Raw genomic sequence first — 21,538 nt, 5'->3', positions numbered from 1 at the left:
GTTATGATTGCTTTCCAAAGGAAAACCCTGTCTCAGCTACTGTTCCAATACTCTTTATTTATATCAACTGCCTAAAGTATTGCTGTAATATCTCAATAAGATTCAGTAAACTTTGTTCAATGCTCCTGTTATACTGACCTGTAACTGAAATTGTATTAATTTAAATCCTAAATTGATTTGGGAAGGTTAGTTAGCAGGTCAGAAATAGAGAAAGAGAAAACTATCAGCAGAGTTTATTTTAAAATGGAAATTACAAACAAGGAACAAAAGTAGATCACTCAGCCTTTTGAGCCTGTTCCGCTATTCAGTAAGATGATGCTGATCCCATTGTGACCTCAACTCCATATTTTTACATATCCCCGATAATCTTTCACCCCCTTGGTAATTAAAAATATATCTACCTCTTTTTTAAAAATATTGAAAGATTCTGCACCAAATCTGTTTTAAGGTGGGGCATTCCAAAGACTTTCAACCCTCTGAGAGAAAAAGTGCTTCTTCATCTCTTTTGAATGGGTGCCCCTTGTTTTTAAACTATGACCACTAGTTCTACATTGTCACATGTGTAAATTGTTTCCAATATCAACCTGATCATATCCCCTAGGATTTTAATTAAGTCACCTCTGACTCTAAATTCAAAGGATGTAGGTCTAGCCTTTCCTCATAAGGCATTCCATCCATCTGAATATTAGTCTAGTAAACCTCTTCAAATGCTTCCAACCCATTAACATCTTTCTGTAAATGTAGTGTGATCAATGCTTTATGCAGTGCTCTAAATGTGGACTCAAAAATGCCCCATATAACTGATGCCAAACCTCGCTACTTTTATCATTAATTCCCCTCACAATAAACCATGATATGATAGTCATACGACATGGGGATAAACATTTTAGTTCAACTAGTCCATGCTGACCAAGTTTCCAAAATTAAACTAGTCTCACTTGCCAGCGTTTGGTCCATATCCCTCTAAAACCTTTCCTATTAATGTACCTATCTAGATATCTTTTAAATGTCTTAACTGCACCTGCACCTTCCACTTCCTCTGGCAGGTCATTCCAAATATGAATTTTGTGAAAAAGGGGTCTCTCAGGTCTCATTTAAATCTTTTTCCTCACATCTTAAAAATGTGCCCCTGGTTTTGAACTCCCCTACCCTCCCCTACTCTATGCCACCCATAATTTTATAAACCTGTCTAAGGTCATCCCTCAACTTCCTGTGCTTCAGTAGAAAAGTGTTTAGCCTATCCACAAGCTCAAACCTTCCAGTCCTGGCAACAACCTTGTAAATCTTTTCTGAATCCTTTCCAATTTAATAAAATCCTTTCCATAGCAAGTCTATTCACTTTCCTGATTACTTGCTGAATGCATACTAAACTGTGTGAATCATTGATGAGGACACTCAGATCTCTGATACCAGAGATCTGCAAACTCTCACTATATAAGTAATATGCTTTTTCATTTTTGCCAGTTTCACATTTTTTTAGACAATAGACAATAGGTGCAGGAGTAGGCAATTCAGCCCTTTGAGCCTGCACCGCCATTCAATATGATCATGGCTGATCATTCCTAATTAGTATCCACTTCCTGCCTTATCTCCATAACCCTTGATTCGACTATCTTTGAGAGCTCTATCCAACTTTTTCTTAAATGAATCCAGAGACTGGGCCTCCACTGCCGTCTGGGGCAGAGCATTCCACACAGCCACCACTCTCTGGGTGAAGAAGTTTCTCCTCATCTCTGTCCTAAATGGTCTACCCCGTATTTTTAAGCTGTGTCCTCTGGTTCGGCACTCCCCCATCAGCGGAAACATGTTTCCTGCTGCCAGAGTGTCCAATCCTTTCATAATCATATGCCTCAATCAGATCCCCCCTCAGTCTTCTAAACTCAAGGGTATACAAGCCTAGTCGCTCCAGTCTTTCAGTGTAAGGTAATCCCGCCATTCCAGGAATTGACCTCGTGAACCTACACTGCACTCCCTCAATAGCCAGAATGTCTTTCCTCAAATTTGGAGACCAGAACTGCACACAGTACTCCAGGTGTGGTCTCACCAGGGCCCTGTACAGCTGCAGAAGCACCTCTTTGCTTCTATACTCAATTCTTCTTGTTATGAAGGCCAGCATGCTATTAGCCTTCTTCACTACCTGCTGTACCTGCATGCTTGCCTTCATTGACTGGTGTACAAGAACACCCAGATCTCTCTGTACTGCCCCTTTACCTGAATTGATTCCATTGAGGTAGTAATCTGCCTTCCTGTTCTTGCCACCAAAGTGGATAACCGTACATTTATCCACAATAAACTGCATCTGCCATGCACCTGCCCACTCACCTAAATTGTCCAGGTCACCCTGTAATCCCCTAACATCCTCATCACATTTCACCCTGCCACCCAGCTTTGTATCATCAGCAAATTTGCTAATGTTATTGCTGATTCCATCTTCTATATCATTAACATATATTGTAAAAAGCTGCGGTCCCAGCACGGATCCCTGCGGTACCCCACTGGTCACTGCCTGCCATTCCGAAATGGAGCCATTTATCACTACCCTTTGTTTCCTATCAGCCAACCAATTTTCACTCCAATCTAGTACTTTGCCCCCAATACCATGCGCCCAAATTTGCTCACTAACCTCCTGTGTGGGACTTTATCCAAAGCTTTCTGAAAGTCCAGGTACACTACATCTACTGGATCTCCCTCGTCCATCTTCAGAGTTACATCCTCAAAAAATTCAAGATGATTAGTCAAGCATGATTTCCCCTTCATAAATCCATGCTGACTCTGTCCTATCCTGTTACTACTATCCAGATGTGCCATAATTTCATCCTTTATAATAGACTCCAGCATCTTTCCCACCACTGAGGTCAGACTAACTGGTCTATAATTTCCTGCTTTCTCTCTCCCACCTTTCTTAAAAAGTGATATAACATTAGCCACCATTTTTTTCATCTATTCCATTTGCCAAATATTTGTCCATACACTTAGCCTACTTTCTTTGTAAGATCCAAATGCCATCTTCATAACTCACTTTCCTATCTATCATTGTGTCATAAGCAAATTTTTCTTCCATACCTTCACTCCCTTAATCTAAATTATTTTACATAAATTGTAAAGAGTTAAGGGCCTAGTCTTGAGCCCTGTGGTATAGCATTTCTGATATCCTGTCAGCCTAATAAAGCCATAAAAAAGCAAATTTAGACCTTTTGGCCCATCAGTCTTTGATCTGCCATTTAATCATAGCTGACATATTTCTTAACACCATTCTCCTGCCTTGTCCCTATAACCTTTCATTCCTTTAGTAATCAAGAAGCTACCCACCTTTGTCTTAAATGCACTTATTGACTTGATCTCCAAAACCTTCTGTGGCAATGAGCTCCACAGTTTGACCACCCTCTGGCTGAAGAAAGTTCTCCTCACCTCAGTTCAAAAGGGTCACACCTTCACTCTGAGGTTGCACTCTTAGATCCTCTTCTCTTCTGCAAATTGAAACATTTTCTCCATGCCTCTCTCTATGCTGTAAAAATTTCAGTGAGATGCCCCTCCCCCAATCTTTGAAACTCCATCGAGTACTAGACCCACAATCCTCAACCATTCCTCATATGACAAGCCATTCATTCCACAGATTGTTCTTGTAAACCTACTTTAGACCTTCTCCAAGCCAGGCACATCCTTCCTTAGATATGGGTGCTTAGAATATTCCAGATGTTATTTGACCACAGCCTTATATTGCCTCAGCAGTACCTCTCTCCTCTTGTATTCTAGTCCTCTTGAAATTAAAGATAACATTGCATTTGCCTTCCTAACTGCTGACTGAACCTACATGCTAGCCTTAAGAGAATCCTGAACTAGGATTCCTAAGTCCCTTTGTGCTTCAGATTTCCAAAGCCTTTCCCTATTTAGAAAATAGTCTACATCTTTTTTCCTGCCAAAGTCCATAACCTCTCAATTTCTGACACTGTTCCATTTGTCACATCTTTGCCCTTTCTGCTAGCCTTTCCAGTCCTTCTGCAACCTTTCTACTTCATCAACACCACCTAGCCCTCCACCAATCTTTGTGTCATCTTAAAACTTAGTAACAATATCCTCAGTTCCTATGTCCCAATCATTAAAGTATAACATGAATGATTGTGGTCCCAACGTTGATGCCTGCAGAACTTTACTAGTCACCGGCTGTGTTTCTGAAAAAGACCCTTAATTTGTACTCTGCCAGTCATCCAATCTTCTATCCCTGCCTTTAACACAATGGGTTTGTCATATTTGGCAGCCTCCTTTGCGTCACCTTGTTGGACACCATCTGAAAATCCAAATAGATCATGTCCACTGACCTGCCTTAGTTTAACTTGCTCATTACTTCTTCAAAGAATTCTAACAGATTTGTCAGGCATGACTTCCCTTTGACAAAGCTGTATTAACTCAGCCCAATTTTACAATCCACTTCCAAGTACTCTGCAGTCTCATTGTTAAAGTCAGTGCTCTGTAATAGTGGTGCGGCGGCAGCTCGCTGCGGCCTCTCCTGACATAGGGTTACTTAATTTCAGTTTTCTAAGGCACAGGAGGAACAGGAGCAGTAAACTTGGTGTTACAGTCGACAAATACTGCTACAGTCCAGGAACCGGCCGAAAACAAACCTGAATGGAGAGCTGTTGAAGGAGTTCTGCCATCTTGGCTTGCTGAGGCGACCAGGCCTCCAGTCCTTGGCCTCGTCTGATGCTGGTGGCCGGGTGTTGAGATATCAGAAGTGGTGTGCAAGGAGGTGGAAGTGCAGTAAGCGGGCAGGAGTTCATGTTCAGCTAAAAACAAACCCTAACTGGCCAGATCTCCCCTCCGTTCTGCTCTCCAATATCTGCTCCTTGGACAACAAGCCGGACTGCATCCGACTGTGGCAGGCTTTTCAGAGTGAGGTTAGAGACTGCTGTGTCCTTGTTTTCACAAAAACTTAGCTTAGCAGCAGAGTTCCAGACACTGCCATCCAACTAGACAGGCTTGCCTTGTTTCGCGCTGACAGAAATGCAGCTCTGTGCGGTAAGGCTCATGGTGGGAATCTCTGTGTCTACATCAACACAAAAATGGTACAAGGACTCTGTGCTAGTCTCCAGTTACTGCTCATCACTGGTGGAGTTTGTGATTGTTAGATGCAGACGTTGTTATTTGCCATGGAAATTCACTGCTGTCTTTATCATCGGGTGTATATTCCTCCCAGTGCCAATACTAAGGAGGCACTCTGTGAACTGTATGGGGTTATTTGTGAACTGCAGAACATACACCCTAATTTGTGGATTGTCTGTTGATGTTGGAGATTTTAACCATGCGAATCTCAAGATTGCTCCCTAAATTCCATCAGCATATGGACTTTGTGACACGAGGGGGGTACATGCCAGATCTTGTTTATAAAAACATCCCCAATGCATTCAGGGCAGAGCCCTGCCCCCACCTTTGCTCTTCAGACCACATCTCTGTTCTGCTAATTCCAGCATACAGTGTTCGTCAGATGTGTCAAAACGGTTCTGAAGCAGGTGAAAGCTCCTGATCGGCAGGAGCTATTTCTGCTCTTCACGACTGTTTATTTCACCACAGGAAATAACAACACCACAGGAAATAATAACACCACAGGAAATGACACCACCATCCCAAAGAAACCCAAACATATAAATAGAAAGCAGGAAGTTTCAGCATTGCTTCGCCTGAGGCCCACTGAAGATGTTACCTAGTAGGGTAATGAAACGTCTGGAAATGAACCTTCCAGTCCAGTGAGCAAACCTACATCAAAGCTTAGAGGAGTACACAGCCTCAGTGATTTGCTACATTAGCAAGTGCATTGGCAACATCACTGCGTCTAAGACCATCACTTCTCCCAACCAGAAGCCATTGATGACTGCAAAGGTGTGTGCACCACTGAGGACGCGTGATTTAGCCTTCAGATCAGATGACAAGGCAGCCCTAACAACAGTGAGGGCCAGTCTGCCCCGGGTCATCAAAGAGGCAAAGTGTGCATACACACAAAGAATATGCAGCCCTTTTCAGGACAGCAGTGATATGCGGAGCATGTGGAAGGGTACTCAGGCCATCACCAACCACAGAGCAGCATTGCCTGCTTATGCTGGTCAAGCCACCCTCCTGGATGAGTTGAACAACTTCTATGCATGGTTTATGGCACGAAATGACTTGGCAGCGAGGAAGACCATTTCCCCTCCCAATGACCAGGTGTTGTGTCTTACCACGGCTGACGTGAGGAAAATTCAGTGCAAAGTCAACTCACTTAAGGCTGATGGACCAGGTAAAATCCCTGGCAGAGTGCACAGAGGATACTCTGACGTGCTGGCAGACGTTCTCGTGGACATTTTTAACATCTCCCTGAATTGCGCTATAATTCCAATGTGCTTCAAAGCTGCTACCATTGTGCCGAAGAAGTCTTCAGTGTCCTGCCTTAATGACTCCTGCCCCATTGCATTAACACCTATCATCATGAAGTATTTCAAGAGGCTCATGATGAGGCATATCAAGACCCTGTTGTCTCCCTCACTGGACACCCTGCAGTTCGCCTAACATCCCAACCGCTCAATAGATGATGTCTCCATCACCCTCCACCTGGCCCTTATCCACCTAGACAAGAAGGACACCTATGTCAGATTACTGTTCATAGACTTCAGTTCTGCATTTAACACTATCATTCCTCAGCACCTGATTGGAAAGCTGAGATTGCTGGGCTTGAATACTTCCCTCTGTTACTGGATCCTGGACTTCTTGACTGGGAGACCTCAGTCAGTCCAGATAGGGAACAGCATCTCCAATGCCATCACACTGAGGACAGGGGCCCTCCATGGCTGTGTGCACGGTCCACTGCTGTTCACCTTGCTGACACATGACCATCAGCCAAGTTAGCTGATGACATGGCGGTAATGGGTCTCATTAGCAAGTACAATCAGTTAGCATACAGAGAGAAGGTGCAGTGGCTAACAGACTGGTGCAGCATCAAATACCTGTTTCTGAACGTGGACAAAATGAAAGAGACGGTTGTTGACTTCAGGAGGAAACAGAGCATTCACTCTCTGCTGGACATCGACAGCTCCCCCATGGAGTTCGCGAAGAGCATGAAATTTCTTGGTGTCCACCTGGCAGAGACTCTCACCTGGTCCCTCAATACCAGTTCCATAGCCAAGAAAACTCAGCTGCATAGGTTGAGGAAAGCCCATTTCCCATCATCCATCATCATCACATTCTACAGAAGGTTCATTGAGAATACCCTGAATAGTTGCCTCACTGCCTAGTTCAGGAATTGCAATTCCTGAACCGTCTTGGACCGTAAGACTGGACAGCTGAGAACATCACAGGGTCACCCTTCCCTCCATTACAGACATTTACATCACACGCTGCATTCGCAAGGCTAACAGCTTTGTGGACAACCCCCACACATTCTTCGTTCAAATTCTTCTCCCTCCTGCCATCTGGCAGAAGATACCAGAGCATTCTGTCTCTTAACAGCCAGACTGTGTAATAGTTTCTTCCCCAAGCTATTAGACTCCTTAACACTATATGATCACATTCTATTCCATTTTGCAATTCTTGGACAAATTTTTGAATTGCTGCTAAAACAATGTTTTATCAATGATCATTCATTATTAGTGTAATTTGTCCACCACTGTACCTATTGTCTTGTTTTGTCAGGAATTACTGTGCTGTCTTGCATGTTTTGCACTTTTCCATGTATTTTATGCTGCCCTGTGTAGTCTGTGTTTTCATATAGCATCTTGGTCCTGGCGGAATGCTGTCTTGTTGTTATTGTACCAGCTGTATATGGTAGAAATAACAAATAAAGTTACTTTACTCTCAACTCTAAAGCTACTCTACTAATAATGAACTCTAAAACTTGATCAGTGACCGATGTCACACTAACTGGCTGACAATTTTCCATTTTCTGTTTCCCTCCCTCCCTTATCAGGCGTGTCACAATAGTCATTATCCAGTCTTTTCGGACTCTCTCTCTGACTCCAGCAATTCCTGAAAGATTACCACCAATGCCTCCACAACTATCTCTTTCAGAAGCTTGTGGGCTAGTTCATCTGATCCAGTTAACTTATCCACCTTCACACCTTGTCCTTAGTGATGGCCACTACACTCACCTCAGCACATGAGTCTCTTGGAAGTTCTGATATTTTACTGTGTTTCATCTTCTCCCCTCTTATTGCTTTTTAGTTGTCCTGTGCTGGTTTTTAAATGCTTCTCAATCCTCTGGCTTCCCACTAATATTTCCCTCCTTATTAATCTTTTAATAGTTCTTTATATTCTGTCCAATCATAGAATCATACAATGCAGAAGCGGCCTTTTGGCCATTATTCTGTATCTACATCCTCCTCCTTCCTCGTGAACAGATATGAAGTACTTAACTAATACTCTACCAACGTCCTATGGCTCCACACAGATTCCCACCAGTCCCTAAAGAGCCCTACTACTTCATTGGTTATTCTCTTCCTCATGATATACTTGTAGGAATCCCTAATTTTGCCCACCAGTGATTTTTTTTATTCTCTCTCTCTCTCTCTTTTTCTTCACTCTTCACTCTTCTACTTCCTTTCTTAAGTTCCATCTCTGCACATTCAGTACATCACGAAGTCTTCCGTTGATTTGTTTCCTCTGTTATCCTTTGTATCCTGTTCTGAATATTCCTAGATATTCAGTATTTCCTAGGCTGTTGCTTGTACATTCAACCCTAATGGGAGCATCTTGTACCTGTACTTTCAATTTCTCTTTGCCTCCTGCTCTTTTGCTATGGATTTTCCTTCCAGGAACTACTGTTCCGTCTACTTTGAGCTAATTTTAATATAATCTACCTCCCCCCCAACCAATCCATCTGCATGCCATCTTTTTCTTTCTCAATAACAAATTTTTTTGTATTGTGGTTGCTATCACTATGGCGCAACCTCGAGTACCTATCTGGCTTCGTTTCCCAGAATTAGCTCTAACACTGTAACATCTTTTGTAAGACCATCTACATGTCGATGTAAAAAAGTTCTCCTGAAGACAGAAAGGCACTACTGAGAAATGAACACAGCAAGCACTTTAATCCATTAAGCCACTGCAGCACATCTTATGACCTGCGTTATGACACTGGGTAAACCCTCCTGCTTAATTTAAACCAGCAACACAGAAAATAATTATCCCATGCAGTAATCTTTGAAAATTCGAGAGGCCAAGAACTATTTAAAATAAAAATTAACAACTTTATTTCTTAAAGTATAATAGAGAATAATTAACAACTATTTACAGCTCCTTCCTCTAACCTATCTTTTACCTTCCCCTTTTACAATAATAGTCCCATAAACCCCCCCAATTAAGATTTCCCAAAAATTCAAGTTTTCAAAATCAGCTAGATGTCAAATCTTCTCTTCGTCAGTCGTCTTTTCTTCTTGTTGGGGTTTTCTGTTTCACAAGTCACTGATCACTAAGAGAGAGCTATTCTGTGTGAAACCTTTAAGAGAGCTATTCTCTGGGCAGTCTGCAGATGCTGGTGGCTTTGCAGTTCTCTTCAACTATTCAATTTTCCCCAGTCTTATACCCCAAAACATTGAATTGTTTCATTGGCTTTTAAGATTGTCAATATACTAAATTCAAACTTGATCGGAGTTTGGTCATTTTCAGGGTATTATTTAAACCGATTGGCCTAGTTCGAATTTGTTTTTGTCGTTTCCAGGCAAACCAGCTAATCTAGCTATCGACCAAGTGTTACATTGTTACCTTATTCAGAACACTTGATACTGTGTCAGGTAGTTCTGTTAGCTTTTAACTCTCTTAAAGGTACAGTACACCTACATCTTCATACAGCTGTGATCTATGTTTGCCGAATTATGTTTGCCCTTTGAGTTTCAACCCATCTTTGACTTTTGGTTTAGTTAACTACACATGCTAGGTCCATCCAATGGAATTTTTCTTACTTGTTGAAAAATATCTATTCTATACTCTCTGGAATAAATGTTTGTCACTATTGACTTATCCCTTAACCTAACCTCCCAGTACACTTTCCCTAGCTCTGCTTTCATGTCCTCATTATTGCTCTTATTTACATTCAAAATAATAGTTGGGCCTACACTTCTCTTCCCTAAACTGTATGTAAAATTCAATCATATTATGGTTGCTGTAACCCAGGGCCATTTCACTATGACATCAGTACTTATTCCTATTTCATTGGTCAAAACCAGGTCTAGTATAGCCTGCTCTCTGGGTGGTACCATACTATTCTGGTCTAAGAAATTATCTCAAAAACATGCAATAAATTCCTAGACTACTTTTCCCTGTGTAGGTCAAAATCCCCAGTGCTGACAAGTTCCCATTATTTCTTCCTTGATACACTTTCCTACCATGTCGTTACTGTTAGTGGCCTGTACACAGCTCCCAAACAAGACCTCTCCCCTTTATTAAAGGGGAGACAATGGCCTAGTGGTATTATTGCTAGACTGTTAATCCAGAGACCCAGATAATATTCTGGAGACCCAGGTTCGAACCACGCCATGGCAGATGGTGTAGTTTGAACTCAACAAAATCTGGAAGTAAGAGCCTAATGATGATCGTGAATCCATTGTCAATTGTTGGAAAAATCCATCTGGATCATTAACGTCCTTTAGGGAAGGCATCTGCCATCTTTACCTGGTCTGGCCTACATGTGACTGTAGATCCACAGCAATGTGTTTTTCTCTTAGCTGCCTTCTGGACAATTAAGCATGGGGAATAAATGCTGGGCTTGGCCAGCAACCCACTCATTCCCATGAAAAAAAATCCTCATCTGTACCCAAACTGCTTCCGTATCCTGATTTCCTGAATTAAAGTCATTTCCATCTATTGTGTTAGTATCAACTTTAATTACCAGAGTTATTCCTGCACACTTTTTCAGCTTCCTGTCCTTCTTAAGTGTCACATACCCTTCAATATTCAGATTCCAGTCTAGATTATTCTGCAGCCAGAAATTAGAAGCAGAATACTCATGAAAAGTTGCGAAGATTGAAAATGTTCAAAATCTGATTCAGCTGTTGCAGTCTTTTTCCACAAAATATAAAAAGGAAAAGTGCAGTGATGTTATAATGGTGGTCATGTTTTTATCTGTTTCCATTCCAAATCTCTTTTTGCTCACAAAAGTAATTGTTGAATTATTAACCTCCTAGAATTTTGGCACAACAAAGTCTAGTAAGTTCTTCTGGTATGTAAATGATACTATTATTTAGCATAAGAATTGTCTTTATCTATAAAATGCATCTGTACTATTAATGTTTTATAGATTTTTTTTAATGAACAAGTAGTTCAATATAGAAACTCTTTTCAAATGAAACATTAGAAAAGCTAGCATTTGTAATATTATTTATTATTGTTATTTATATGAATGAATTACTTCCCTTATTTATTATTGTTATTTATATGAATGAATTACTTCCGTTGACTTTGCAGGCCTATTGCAGGATATGCAAACCTATGTCCAGGTATGATTCCCACTGAGCCACAAGAGTTCAAGGGCATGTTGTCAACTGTGAAGCATGAAATTGTCCATGCTTTGGTAGGTTCACTGCGACTTATGTTCATTTTCAATTTGCAAAGCTCATCATTAAATGTTATTTTGAAACCATGATGTGCCTAGTTTTATTAAGATACAGTTATTCCAAATATGAAAATATGTTTCTTTTCTGTTACATTTCAGGGCTTCTCTGCAGGACTTTTTGCTTTCTACCGTGATGATGAGGGAAAACCTTTAACTGCAAGAAAGGCAAATGGTCTTCCATCTTTTAATGAATCGTAAGCAGGATGTTTTGTGCATTTTTTTAAACTTTGAGAGAACCCAGTTTGTTGTCATCTAGTATAAGGTGTGTTTTAAAATACATCTTGTAGTTTGAATACTTGTTTGTTTGCTCAATCGTAAGCCAAAATACTTGCCAGAGCTATAAGTTATCATCTGTAGTCACTGCTGGTTAGATTTTTTTTAAATACCTTGAACCGCATTGTAATCACAGCTTGCACATTTTTATTTGAATAGGCTTGGATTGTATCAGTGGAGTGACAAAGTTGCACGCAAGGCATCAAGGTTATGGGATATAAGGGGAAACAAAAAACTTAATCATGAGGTCCTCCTCCTTGTAACTCCACGTGTTGTTGTGAGTATTAACAAAAATACCTTTTTTTTAAAACTTTCATGTTGGAAAATGGGATTGCAGTAGATTATGGGTGGCACAGTGGCTAGCACTGCTGCCTCACAGCGCCAGAGACCCGGGTTCAATTCCCGCCTCAGGCGATTCTCTGTGTGGAGTTTGCACATTCTCCCGGTGTCTGCGTGGGTTTCCTCCCACACTCCAAAGATGTGCAGGTCAGGTGAATTGGCCATGCTAAATTGCCCGTAGTATTAGGTAAGGGGTAGATGTAGGGGTATGGGTGGGTCGCGCTTCGGCGGGGCGGTGTGGACTTGTTGGGCCGAAGGGCCTGTTTCCACACTGTAAGTAATCTAATCTAATCTAATGACATATTGACGTAAAAAATTTTTCAATAAAGCGTTCTGAGAGAGACAAAATGATGGAATTAATAGAGAATGGACTGACAGAAAACAGCAGAAGAGTAAATGTATTTTTCACGTATTGATATGACCGAATGAGCTCTTTCATACTACCCCATGCTTCATCCAAATGGTGTACAGATTGGAGGAGTACTGGAGGCTGGTTGCAGGTGGTTTTGTGAGCAGGAGCCCATAATCAGCAGGCAATGGCTTTGCCCATGTTTTGACTTGATACTGTGAGATTTCACAGGGCCCACAGTCAACACTGAGGACTCCTAGAGCAACTCTTTCTTCATAGTATACCACTGTGCCATCACAGCTGATTGTCCGTACTGTATGAATTTCAGGAATGGTGATATTGGGTGTCCTGGACATTATCTTTAAGATATGATTCTGAGAGTATCACACTGTCAGACTGTTGCTTAACTAGTGATGGAAGAGTGCTCCCAATTTTGGCTCAAGTTCCAGGAGTTCCAGTGTTTAAGAAAAATTTTGCAGTGTTATCATCATTATTTCCAGTGCCAATGTTGATGCCAGGTGGTCTGCCTGGTTTCATGCCATTCTTCAGATTTCATAATAGTTTGATACAGTTAATTGGCTTATGAGGCAATTTCAAAGGGCCTGTTACAGTCAGGCATATTCTGAGAGTATGGAATCATGTGTAGGTTACGCTAAATAAGGGCAGCAAATTTCTAAAGGGCATTAGTGAACTAGATGGGTTTTTATGGCATTCAACAGTTGTTAGAATAGTTGTCATTAGACTTGTTATTAATTCCAGATTTTATTTAATTCAAATTTCGTGAGCTGCTGTGGTTGGCTTTGTGTTCCCAGAATATTAGCCTGGCTTTCTGGATTATTGGTCCAATGACATTACTGTGACTGCCCCATCTCTCTCTCTTTTGCAGTTTAATTCATAAAAGTTATTTAGCTGGAAAATTAATTTTACTGTAACAGTTAAATCTGGTTATGTTTTATGCAGAAAGAAGCTCAGAACCACTTTAACTGCCCAAGTCTTGAAGGAATGGAACTTGAGAATCAAGGTGGAATGGGTACTGAACTGAATCACTGGGAAAAGAGATTGCTGGAGGTAAGATTGATTCATGATTTTCAAGTTAATTTAAGAAGCAAGTGTTTCACTGAAGCTACAGTCTACACAAATTATTTCTGCTGAGGATTGCATTCATAATAGTAGTGAAAATGTTAGTTTTCACAAATATCTCATTCAGATAGAACAAAAACGCTGAACAACTTTGACATGAAGGGAATTGGTTTAGGAGTGAACAGCTGTGTTTGTCCTTAAGCAGAGCAGCAGAAACTATAACAACTTCTTTTACAAAGCTAAAAGCTCCTGTTTGTGGGTTTTACATTAAAATGTCAGTTAATGTTAAAATGAGTCCCATAGTCCATTTCTCTCTATGTGGCACATACATGTGATTTTGCAAAGGCTAATTTGATAGTGAAGTTAATGTTTTGGATTTTTTTTATTCTTGAAAGTTACATTCTGATTTAATTGTTCATCATTTACAGTTGAAAACTACAGAATTTGTAACTAAGCTTTGAAAATAGTTCAGATCTGATGCTACTCACTTAGGAAGACTTCCCTGATATGATTTGTGAATGTAGACTATATTTGAAAATGTAGAGTAAATAAAGCGAGTAGAACAACATGATCTTTAAATCAAGGTAATAATGAGGTGAGGCTGACTGCCCTTGACCTCAAGGTTGCGTTTGACCAACATGTCTTTAGCAAAACTATAATCAGTGGGAATCAAGGGGAAAGCACCCCACTAGCTACAGTTACAAAGGATTGTTGTGCTTAGAATTCAGTCCTCTCAGTGCCTGGGCGTCTCTTCAAATGTTCTTCAGGGTGGTGTTCTTGGCCTAACCACTTTCAACTATTTCACCAATGACTTTCTCACCAGCAGAAGTGGGGATGTTCACTGATAATTACACACTGTTCAGCATATTTCACAACAACTCAGATATTGAAGCAGTCTAGTGCCCAAATGCAACAGAGACTGAGCTGACACATGACAAGCAGCAATTAAGTCACATAAGTGCCATACAATGACCATTTGCAAGAAGAGAGATTATCACCATCACTGAATCCCCACCCATCCACATCCTGATAGTTACCATTGAGCAGAAACTGAACTGGACTAGTTATATAAGTACAGTGGAGGTTAGAGGCTAGGAATTTTGCAACAAGTAACTTACCTCCTGACTTCTTAAAATCTGAACACAGTCTGAAAGGTACAATTCAGGAGTGTGACAGAATACTCCCCGCTTGCCTGGATCAGTGCAACTGTGGTCACACTCAAGAAACCTGACACCATCCAGGTCAAAGCAGCCTACATGTTTGGCAACAAAAATTCAGTTTCTCCACCACTGATGCTCAGTAGCAATAGTGTCCATTATCTGCAAGATGCACTGCAGAAATTCACCGAGGCTTATTAGTCAGTGTTTTACAATCCCAGGACCACCACCATCTTGAAGGACAAGGGTGGCAAAGACATGGAAACACCACCACCTGCAAATTGATAATTAAGAAGTATCTCAATGCTTGGACATCTCTACAAGTGTTCCTCACAATATGACCTTGGCCCAACCACCTTCAGCTACTGCATCAAGACTTTCTCGCCATCATAAGGTCAGAAGTATGAAGTGTCGAGAGGTTGGTCATGGCTTTACATTAACTGCAGCCTCCCAGGGTTGCCTTGATCCTTTGCAAATCACATACCAGCGCAACATGTCCATGACAGAAGCTGTCTCCCTGGTCTACATTTATTCTGGAACATCTGGATAACAAGAATGTCTACATCAGGTTCCTACTTATTGACTACTGTTCTGCTAATATTTCAAACAACCTCACCTCCAAACCTGACTCTGTTTCTGTCTGTGGATTTGTGATTTCCTGACCAACAGTCAGTAGGCGATCACAACACCTTGATGATAATCCTCAACACCAGATTCCCGTGAGGTTGCATACTCAGCCCCCTACTGTACTACTTATACATATGTGACTACATGGCCAAATTCTGCCCCAACTTCATTTACAGGTTAGATGATGACACCACCGTTGTAGGACCAATCTCAAACAATGACAAGACCGAGTACAGGAAAGAGAGAGAGTGCTTAGTGGCATGGTGTGGCAGCTGCTCTTCCCAAGACCGCAAGATACTACAGAGAGTTGTGAACACAGCCCAGTCTATCACGCAAGCCAACCTTCCAACCATTGACCTCAACTGTACTTCCTGCTGCATTGGGAAAGCAACCAACATAATCAAAGACTCCTCCCATTCAGGTTATATTTTCTTCCATCCACTTCCGTTGGGCAGAAGGTATAAAATTTTGAATACACGTATGATCAGACTCAAGAACAGCTTCTTCTCGCAGTTACCAGATTTTTGAATGGACCTCTTAAGTGTTAAGGTTGATTTCTCTTGTACCTTCTGAGCAGCTGTATCGTGCACTCGGTTCTGTTACACTGATGCACTTGTATAGTACGATATGCCTGTAAAACATGCAAGACAACACTTTGCACTGTACCTTGGTATATGTGACAGTAATAAATCAATCAAATCAATTCCCTTCTAAAACACTGTGCTTCCAGTCTTGGCAATACATCATCATTCCTTCAGCACACTGTCAAAATCCTGGAACTCTCTCTGACGGCATTGTTGGTCTACCTAACTGAATGGAATTTATAAGTTCAAGAAGGCAACTCACCACTACTTTCTGAGGATGACCAATGAATGTTGGCCCAGTCAAGGGTGCCCACATCCCATGAGTGAATTAAAAAAAAAAGTTCTAATGAAATCTAAAAGATCTTTGCTGGAATGTCTTAGACCACAAATTGAAAGGTTAGATTTCTCAACCTGGGATAATGTGTAAGCTTGGAGAATAAAGTGAGCCAGATTTCTGATGTCCCAGTTTACCCAATCACAGATCTTTTGTTAATGGGCAGTATTTTTTAAAAACACATTCACGGGATGAGGGCACCACTGGCTGGGCCAGCATTTATTTCCCATCTACCACATTACCTTGTGTCTGGAACCACAGGTCGGTGCAACCAGATAAGGATGGCAATTTGCTTCTCTAAAGGACACCAGTCAACCAGATGGACTTTTCTGACATTTGACAACAGATTCATGGATATTGTTAGACTTCTAATTCAATATTTTCATTGAATTCAAATTCCAACATCTGCTGTGGCAGGATTCCCGCCCAGGTCCCTAGAGTATTACCTGAGTCTCTGAATTAACAGCCCTGCAATAATACCACGAGGCCGTCACCTCCCTAATGAAATTAATGGCAATTTATTCCAAACCATCGGATAAACTGGAATTCAGACTAGGGTGTGTGCAATCTTATAAATAAAATTGCATCACAAATTTCAGAAGGGAAAATTTTAACTGTCTGTTAATAGGATGTGTGCATCACCAATATTTAGTGAATAATTTAATTAAAGACTCCTCCCATTCAGGTTATATTTTCTTCCATCCTCTTCCATTGGGCAGAAGGTATAAAATTTTGTCCGTTGTTTTCATGTGATTTGAACACTGATAATATTTTCCCTTTGTAGATTGGCTTTTACCAAGTAATGTAGGTTTTAGCTTGATTGTGTCTTTTACATTGAGCGGCAGTATGTGATATACAATGCCATAAAAGATGATAGTCAGAAGTCACATGACACCAGGTTATAGTCTGACAGGTTTATTTGAAATCATAAGCTTTCAGAGCACGGCTTCACCTGACAAAGGAGTAGCGTTCTGAAAGCTTGTGATTTCAATTAAACCTGTTGAATGATAACCTGATGTAATGTGACTTCTGACTTTGTCCACCCCTGTCCAACACTGGCAACTCCACATCATAAAAGATGATAGGTTAATCTTCCATTTGCTAAAGTGTTTCAAAATGAGGAAAGGCTGAAGAAATAATTTGCTGTCGACTGAATTGAGTCAAGCATTGAACAAGATTGAGGTTTGAATCTCCCAGCTTGTCATGAATTATGAAAGCTGTGTGATTTAGTGAGTCTCTACTTAAAGATAGTTGGACCTTTATCTTTGCCAAAAGAGAGAAACAGGAAAGTGTGGGCTCCTGATAACTACTTCATTTTTATAATCACTGTGAATTCAAAAAGAAAGGCAAAACTATTTGATTTGATTTGTCCTTTTAAGTTCTTGATGATATTTTGTTCTTCTGTTTCTACCCAGAATGAAGCAATGACAGGATCTCACACACAAAACAGAGTTTTCTCCAGGTTAACCTTGGCAGCTTTAGAAGATACAGGGTAAGATGGATCACATGTAAGCAGATTTTCACATTGTGGAATGGCTTGGGAAACCATTTTCTGTTTTTTAATTCGAAGTTCAATCAAAATATTTAAAACATTTCAAAACGTATGGATTAAAAACAAAGTTATAAACACTGGGAAAGAGAAAACGTGCGCAGAGCATTTCTAACAATGATTCCAACAGACCTCCAGCTTTTGCGCAACACTTAAGATCTTGGATCTTTCTAGCTAAACAAAGTATTTAAAATTAGAATGGAAAATGGTGTTAGAAAACTTGCTTTATGCAGGATATAATTTGCTGAAAATGCCCTTTTACACTCATTTGCTTATGTGACAGATTAGCTTGTGTCAATTTTTTATAGATTGTATGAGTAAACAAATATGTGGTAGACAAATGCACGTTAACTAATTCTTGAAGGAGTTGAAAATCCAAATCTTGTGCAGTTCTAACTTCTTAAATTTGTTTGTTACATCTGTATTTCAGATATTAGTCATACTGAAGCGTCTGGGCACAAATTTAGGAAGTGAGTTATGCAGTGAGCGCATTTGAATCATATTAGTGATCAAATGATTTGGCAGAGTAGCGTGTCTGTACAGAGTTCATTCACTCAGTTTGCTGATTCCATTTTCTTGGAGCATGTTTAGGAGCATCCAGTTCCTGTATTTATCTAACATTAAATTCATAAAGTCTTCAGTTACAGTGCATCACCTGGTCATTTTGCAGTGAAGTTGCAGTCAAGTTTGAGAAGGAATTCTCAGGCTTTTATACCACTTAGCAAGACCTGCACTTGGGAGAAAGTAAGGACTGCAGATGCTGGAGATCTGAGTCAAGGAATGCAGTAATTCCTGATGAAGAGCTTATGCTCGAAATGTTGATTCTCCTGCTCCTCGGATGCTGCCTGACCAGCTGTGCTTTTCCAAACCTACACTTATTGTCCATTCATCATTGTTTAAGTTTGTTTACAAATAAATGACTTCTTTTATTTGTTCATGGGATGTGTGTGTCACTGAAAGGCCCGTCCCTAATTGCTGTTACAAACTGTTAAGAAATGTTTAACTAAGTAAATCTTACGGATCTTGTTGCACAAGAGACCAGACCATGTAAGGATGTTTGACTTCCTTCTCTAAAGGGCATTGGTGAATCAGAATTTTCTTTTGTACAACAGCTGATTATTACTGACTTACCTTTCCTGAGATGTTCCAGATGAATTTAATTGAATAAAAATTCCATTGGCTGCTGTGGTGGAATTTGAGCTCTTGTCTTCAAAACATTAGCTCTGGATTACAAGTCTAGTGACATTATCACTACAGCACAATCTCCACTTACATGAATTCAGGGAGCATGTAAATGACAACCAAGTCCTTGTGGAACTGAGTCACAGAGGTTAGCTGTGGTGCACATGGAAGGATTTTCTTCCCTTAGGAACATTACTTGAGCTTTTATGATAATTCAACAATTTCACAATCAGTGATATTAACTTCTTTAATTTCCAGATATTGTGCATTAATAATTCAGTCTTTGCAATTATAAATTCAGTAACCTATCAAGTACATTAAATATTGTACCTGCTAAAAAAAAATTGCTGCATCATTTTCAGGAGCAAGCCAGAAGCTGTTTGGGTTTAATGGGTTTTGACATTAGATTAGGATTGGGTTCTTTTATAGTACTACTACTTCCTTATTAAGCATTAGCTGCAAAGTACTTTAATTTATCGTGAGAATGTAATGTGGTGTTAACTCAATGCAAAGTTAAAAAGCATTGTATACAACAACATTTCAGACAACCTATCCACTGAAACCAGTTTATAGTTTGCATATGAATATGAGTTGACTCCTCTTCCTGTCATTCCATTTATGTTGGAAGCTTGTTGAGGTAGAGTGAGACTTTGAGACTGTCACGAAAAGTAATCAATACCTGAGGCAAAAAGGGAAAATAACTGTCCTAATATCTTATTCTTAGCCATCTACAAGTATGACTTATGCATAGGTCAGATGGATGTCCATTAATACAGAGCCATGCTTTATCGCAAATTGGTGTGTTATAATCTTAAAATCCAACTATTATGTTAATTAAAAGGGAGCATTCAGTGATCAGGATGCATGAAAAGCTGTTGTGACTTGCCTAAATAAAGTGGCCTCTGATGAAAATAGTAAATTTGTAGAAAGGTAGATTTGAGTTTGAAGCTCAATTATATCAATGTGGATTTGTTTTTATCTGCTACAAATGTTTGGCAATAGTCATTAAAAGTATTAATAGTAATATTTTTCTTTTTCTAACATCATTTGCCGCCACCACCACCACCACCAACAGATGGTACAAAGCCAATTATAGTATGGCAGAGAGACTGGAATGGGGTGAAGGCATGGGCTGTGACTTTGTAATGAAAAGCTGCAAGTACTGGATTGACCAACAACGGAAGGTGTAAGTATTGTACTTTATATACAGAGCTGTTAATAGATCTGGTGCCTTTAATAACTATTAGCAGTCTAACATGCTATATGGAGCAGTGTCTGGAGTGTTGATTGAAGCTGTTTTTATGCAGATATGCTTAATATTATTTACTATAATTTGTAATATTTAGTTGAGTTCCCAATACCTTTTACTTGTTGCCCTTCCATAGGCAAGCTTTTATTTCAACCATCTAAAATGTGATCTTACAGCTGAAGAACTGGGACAATGTGTAACTGTGAATTAGTGTGAAATTGCACTGTCCCTTCATCAACTCCTTGTTGGTAAATTGATTCAAGGTAAAATCATGAATGAAGTTTGAGTATTATTAAGTAAAGATTAACAAAATAATGTTTTGCTGAGACTATAATAAATTTCTAGTGAAACTTTAAATTTGAATTTCTGTTAATCTTATAATTTTGGATCCCATAACTATGAAGAAAAGCATTTGTATAGGAAGACTGACTCTGTTGCCTCTTGCCTTTCTACCATTACAGTTAGAAGAAAATTAAAGTTTCAATGTGCAAGGTATTTCAAACATCACTCTTTTATTTTTATTCACTCATGGGAATATGGGCATCACTAGCTGGTAGCATTTATTGCCCATCCTAGTTGGCCCTTGACAAGATGGTTATGAGCTGCTACCTTCAGCATTTACAGTCCATGGTAGGCATTAAGTGCCATTACGCAGGGAATTCCAGGATTTTGACACAGTGACAGTGAAGGAACGGCAATATATTTCCAAGTCAGTATAGTGAGTGGCTTGGAGGGGAACTTGTAGATTATGATGTTTCCATATATCTGCTGCCTTTGTCCTTCTCGATGGAAATGCTTGTAGGCTTGGAAGGTGCTGTTTAAGGATCTTTGTTGAATTTCTGCAGTGCATCTTTTAAATAGGAAACACCGCTGTTAATGAGGGTCTGTGCTAGAAGTAATGGATGTTTATGGATGTGGTGCCAATCTAGCAAGTTGTCCTGGATGGTGTCAAACGTCTTGAGTGTTTGTTGGAGCTGTACTCATCTTGGCATTTAGAGATTATTCTATCACATTACTTGTGCTTTGTAGATGGTGGACAGGCTTTAGGGAATCAGGAGGTGAGTTCCTGCTGTGGTATTTCTCACCTCTTTTAGCCACTGTATTTATGTGGCGAGTCCAGTTGTGTTTTTGGTCAGTTGTAATCCCAGGATGTTGGTAGTGGATGATTCAGAGATGGTAACACCATTGAATGTCATATTGTCTCTTATTGAAGATGATCTGATGTCAGATGAATACAAAAGGAATATCA

General features: G+C 40.1%; 1 protein-coding gene across 2 annotated transcripts in view; it reads left to right on the top strand.

The window, feature by feature from the left end:
* The window catches only part of lmln (leishmanolysin-like (metallopeptidase M8 family)), an 82,972-nt gene that overhangs the window by 43,326 nt on the left and 18,108 nt on the right, over positions 1–21,538 (top strand). For both annotated transcript variants that reach the window (XM_072579592.1, XM_072579593.1), the window contains exons 7-12: positions 11,419–11,524; positions 11,666–11,760; positions 11,999–12,116; positions 13,488–13,595; positions 17,725–17,801; positions 20,116–20,226. In XM_072579592.1, the coding sequence (XP_072435693.1) occupies positions 11,419–11,524; positions 11,666–11,760; positions 11,999–12,116; positions 13,488–13,595; positions 17,725–17,801; positions 20,116–20,226 (615 nt within the window). The remainder of the gene's footprint in view (positions 1–11,418; positions 11,525–11,665; positions 11,761–11,998; positions 12,117–13,487; positions 13,596–17,724; positions 17,802–20,115; positions 20,227–21,538) is intronic.

This window comes from Chiloscyllium punctatum, chromosome 10 (genome assembly GCF_047496795.1).
Source record: "Chiloscyllium punctatum isolate Juve2018m chromosome 10, sChiPun1.3, whole genome shotgun sequence".
In the NCBI taxonomy this organism is placed as follows: domain Eukaryota; kingdom Metazoa; phylum Chordata; class Chondrichthyes; order Orectolobiformes; family Hemiscylliidae; genus Chiloscyllium; species Chiloscyllium punctatum.
The sequence above is the reverse complement of the archived record's forward strand: the minus strand, read 5'-3'. Positions and strand labels throughout refer to the sequence as shown.